The 5192-nt window shown below is 26.0% G+C and overlaps 1 protein-coding gene across 1 annotated transcript; it reads right to left on the bottom strand.

The window, feature by feature from the left end:
• Positions 1-233: 233 nt before the first annotated feature.
• Positions 234-2647, bottom strand: hywnt7 (secreted signaling factor Wnt7). Its single transcript, XM_065814705.1, has 4 exons — positions 2478-2647; positions 1925-2160; positions 1521-1798; positions 234-914 (listed from the first exon to the last, which is right to left on the bottom strand). Exons 1-4 carry the CDS (start codon positions 2558-2560, stop codon positions 441-443), a joined length of 1071 nt encoding a protein of 356 aa, XP_065670777.1. The 5' UTR covers positions 2561-2647; the 3' UTR covers positions 234-440.
• Positions 2648-5192: the final 2545 nt, after the last annotated feature.

Here is a 5192-nt window from a genome sequence, read left to right as displayed (position 1 = left end):
ATTAAGCAACTTTTTTGTGTTTTTTATATTAGTAATTTTTTTCAAAAAATTTAAAGAAATATTTTTTAAAAATATATTTTATTTTAACCTGTAATGCTGAGATAAAAAGTTTCATTAAGCATGAAAACATAAACATAAAAAGTTTAAAAATCATAAAACTCCTTTAAATTGCTACTAGTCGGCATTTTCTCAGGGGACCTTACCGTTTCTAAAGTAGGTGGTAAATATATAAATAACCAAAAAGAAATTTTTTTTATATAATACTATTATTTACAAAACTAAATAACTTTCTCTATAATTTAAATTACAATAATAAAATATTTTAAGTTTATTTACAAGACGTAGTCGAAAAATAAATAACTTTATTATAGCAAATATTTTTTGCAACATTTTTTAAATATATCCGTATTTGTTTTTTTGTTTTTTGTTTGGTTGATTTTTCATTTGCAAATATGCCGTGTTACTGTTTTTTTACACCGATCACAAGTTACGTCACAACACCAGTTAAACTTACATTTACAGAAATCATCAACATTTAATTCTTCCGTGACGTAACCTCTTCCGCAACACATATATTCGCAGCCATTTGTGTCTAATGAGGTATTATTACATAAGCGGCCGGTAGTTCCAAGACTATTTTTATTAATATCATGATTGCAATAATCTGGAGAATCAAGTATGTATATCAAGTCTGTGTTTGCAGGCTCTTTCCCGTCTTTTTCGTTGACTAATAAATATCGCCCATCTCTTCTAACTCGTTGACTGCGAACTACCTTTTGAGCTTTACTATACTGGGCTTGCAACCATTGCGCACTTACTTTTAGAGGCTTTAATGTTTGATAGCAACACTTGGTAACGCAATTACCAGATATACCAGCACATCTACAAACTTTCTGCATATTAAGTTGGACAGCCTACAAGTAAATTAACGTGCATTATTAAAAATGTGAAATACATTATTTAACTTATCTTAAATTTTTAAATTATTAATATTTTTTATTTGGTTGTAGTTATACATAATACTGATATATAATAGTGATACAATATTGATAATATAATCAAAACTTTAATCTTTAAAATTGTTAAAATTGGTTGCTGTTGTTTTAACTATCTCCGATAGACTAAATTATCTCCTAAATGTAATTCTGTACAAAAGCTGAACTTCCAACTTCGAGTTAAGAACTTACACTAGTGAAAATTAGGCAACGTTTTCAAAATTTTTATTAAAACATTTAAATACATAATTGTACCTGTTCACATACGTTTTAAAAAAAAGTTAAATTAAAAGTGTTTAAAGCATCAAACACGTAATCATGTTAAAAACATTTAAAACGATAACGTGTTTAATGCTTTTAAATTATAACCTGCGAAGAATTTACTCCACGATGTACCGAAATTATAAAAGGGGTAGACGCTACAAGGAAATTTGAATTTTTTCAATGTGATAAACATCTTTAATTAAAATGATGATTATATGCCATGGCTACCATTTTTATAAATAAAATAATAAGAAAGGTTACCATTTTTCCAACGTAGGAGTTATGTTCATTCATTTGCACTTCTTCTTGATTTGTTTGAGGTTGCCAGGTTTTTATAACAAGGTTTGCAAAACGGTTTCCTATTGTTAAATCTGCATCACATTCGCTATAATATTCACCAGGATTCTGCTGGGCAAGTTGAGTGTTGCACCCAGATTCGTCTTTAGTGGTTGGTTTTTTTTTTCTTCTTAAACTTGCAGTAATACCTTCAATCATACCTGCGGATGCCATAGCCATTTGAACTGCAGCTTCTTTAGATCCTTTAAAAAAAATAATGCAGCTGTTGTTTTTAGATATTCGTTTCTATTGTAGTTATTATTTTTTTCTACGACATACGCTTTCAATTTAACAAAAAAAAAAAAGTTTACTTTATTAAACACGCATACCTCTAGACATGACAGTATTGAAGAGAGTAAATTCTGAATCCACATCAAAAGTAGAGCAGTTCCATCGTTGATTTGTAAACAAAGATTGACACTCAGTAATTCCTCTGTTAAATCCATTAATTGCATATCCAAAGTTATAAGCCTGTTCTTTACACAAATCTAACATTGGTTGAGTTATTTTGTATTTATACTCGTTTTTACAAAGATGGCTGCTGATTTTTTTTTTATATTCATCACTAAATAATTTATTGAGTTTATTGAGTAAAGTTTAAATTTCAATATTCATTTTAAAATACCACGAGACATTAATGCCAAATCAGTTATATAATTATCAATCATGATTTATTTACCAAGGCTTATTTACTAAGAAAATTTATCTTTTTTTTTTCAGAAAAAAACATTTTTTGACCTTTTTTGTTTTTTGGAAGAAAGACTGCATTTATATCGAAAAATGCGTTTTATAATAAACCGATTAAATAAATAATGATTGAATTAATACAGAACCAAAAAATTGTAGAGTAAAAGAAAATATTTTACTTGGCTTAACACTTACCCAAAGCTTGCCCCGTTATATGCAATTGTGATTGCCAACCAGGTTTGTACAAAGAAGTTAAATGCCAAATTTCGATGCTTCATGTTTGTCAAGCAAATTGTGATCAATATTTCAGACAATATGACTTTATTTAAATTCTTTTGCGCTGTTTCCGAGGCGATCAACTTCTTCTATCGTTATGAGCTAATCGGGATTTTTTAGCAAATAGTTCATAGCATGGGGTCATGATTTTAACGTAAGTAAAGAAAAGAGCCGATCACTATTATTTCGTTACTAAACTCGATAAGCAACTAAATATGGAAAACAATTTTTGAATATCGAAGCTCTGACGTGAGTCAGAAACTATTGAGTTATAGAAAACTTTCATTGAAATCGCTTTGTAGAACGAGGATTAAAGAATGCCGTGCACTTATCAGAGCTTACATCCAAAATTTCTATTTGTATGTTATAAGTCAGTAAAAAATTACAAAAATGGATAACACTCATGTGCAAATTCAAAATTATGCTCCTTCGTTTGTGTCTAGGAAATTAGGATACTTTATCATTGTTCCATAAACGGAGTCGGGCTTTTTAATGCCCAATAATTTGTGGACACTCTATGCTACTATTTTGAATTTTTGGTTTCCTACTTTAATTATTGCCACCAATTCCAAGTTTATATCTGATCTTTATGACAATACGATCATATAATTCAAAATTATTATTTTTGAACATATTTTTTGATTAAAAAGACGGATGTCGGTATAAATACATAAATGACGGATATCGGTTAATTCTTTAAAAAATCTCTTAATTCTTCTTTAAAAAAATGCTCTGGAAAGCAAACGTTAACTACATTAACTTCTGACTTCAGTAATGAACTATTTTGTTTTTAAAAATTTAGAGTTTTGAATTATAAGTAATTTTATCGGTTGTCATAGACGTCATAATCGTTGTATTTATCAATTAGAATAATAGAAAAATCGAAGACCCAAAAAGATAAACCGGTAAAGACATTCATTAGTATGTTAAAAGTAAACTAAAGAAAGAATGAAAATAAGAAAAATTGTTAGACTTAATATTTAAGTAAAATGTACTTATTCTTATTTCAGCGGTACATCAAAGAAGTCCGCGTCTTGTAAATACTTTTAAATGTCCAATTATCAAAAGTAATTCACCGCTTTGGTTTTGTAAAATTTAAGACGGAAGTCTGAAACAGATAATCCATGTAATATGATCATTCAAACGTTTTTGATTATGACTGTGTGTATGCATTGTTCTCTCGAGTGAAAATCGTGAGAACAAACTGTATTGCTTATTTGAATACGTCATTAGTTGATAAAAAAATCGGTTAATATTAATTTAAACTATCTTTTTTATATTTGCAAGCAAAGAAATACGAAACTTAAACTTTTTTTTGATTTTCAGAAGAGTTTTATATTATTTTTGGTTGTATTATTTTGAATTTGTAAATTTTGATATATATATATATATATATATATATATATATATATATATATATATATATATATATATATATATATATATATATATATATATATATATATATATATATATATATATATATATATATATATATATATATATATATATATATATATATATATATATATATATATATATATATATATATATATATATATATATATATATATATATATATATAAATAAACCATCACTAAAACCAATATAATAATAATGTAACGTTGTTATTTTTGGGGGCAATTTAATTTTTCAATACATAACGTTACATTACTTTATATAAACTATTGCAAAATATTTTATTTAAAATCAGTTTTTTATTTCCTTGTATTTGTTTAATTGTTGGTTGTTACATAAAGTTATTTTATTTGTAAAAATGTTTTTTCAAATAAACATTTTTATCCATCGATGTTAAATTAACAAGACAGAAAAGAAAAAAAGATTTCTTTTTATTTATTGCTAAGTTTTTATATAATTTATATAAAAACTTTAACTTTTTTGAAAAACATTTTCGATTGTGCCCCTCTTTCTCCCTTTTCCTCTCCTTTGAAAACCTTGTCGTCGGCTTTGTTAGCATGCCGGTTAATTTGTGTTAACTGTATTAAGTAATTTTAATTGATTAGACTCGTTTATAAACTGCATTCATAATAATTGTTTAAGTAGATACATTAAGACAGAAGTTAATTGTTTTATAGAAAGATTATAGGACTATTATATAAAAAAAACGAAGTAAAGTTGTTTTATAGTAAGATTATATGACTGCTACATAAAAAAACGAAGTAAAGATGATTTATAAAAAGATTATATGACTGTTAGATAAAAAAACGAAGTAAAGTTGCTTTATAGAAAGATTTTATGACTGTTATATAAAAAAACGAAGTAAAGATGATTTAAAGTGTATTATTAAAATAGTTATTAAAACAAATATTTAAATATAAATGAATGAATATTCATTTAAACTATAAAAGATTTATGTTAGTTTAAATAATAATAAAAATTACACCAATTGTGTTTAATACGATTAATGAAATTTCTCCCTCCGTCTGAGATTATATATAGACTTATAAATGACTTGCTGCTCAACATATTGTTTATAGAACCCAGATCAAGTATTTTAGACGTCTTTATACATATGTATTTACTAAACCTCGATTCCACTCATAAATGTTTGACCATTGATTTGTTTCTATAGATCTCACTTAATTACAAAACTGACAATATTTTTATTTTCAG

This window comes from Hydra vulgaris, chromosome 12, assembly GCF_038396675.1.
Source record: "Hydra vulgaris chromosome 12, alternate assembly HydraT2T_AEP".
In the NCBI taxonomy this organism is placed as follows: Eukaryota; Metazoa; Cnidaria; class Hydrozoa; order Anthoathecata; family Hydridae; genus Hydra; species Hydra vulgaris.
This window is presented reverse-complemented; position numbering and strand designations above follow the sequence as displayed.

What these genes read in the sequence shown, in the direction of transcription:
- hywnt7 (XM_065814705.1), bottom strand. Translation starts at nt 2,560, where the DNA reads ATGAAGCATCGAAATTTGGCATTTAACTTCTTTGTACAAACCTGGTTG. An exon ending in TATAACGGGGCAAGCTTTGG is followed by an intron (nt 2,161 to 2,477) that starts GTAAGTGTTAAG and finishes TAAATTATTTAG; the next exon opens with TGATGAATATAAAAAAAAAA. An exon ending in ACTCCTACGTTGGAAAAATG is followed by an intron (nt 915 to 1,520) that starts GTAACCTTTCTT and finishes ATTTACTTGTAG; the next exon opens with GCTGTCCAACTTAATATGCA.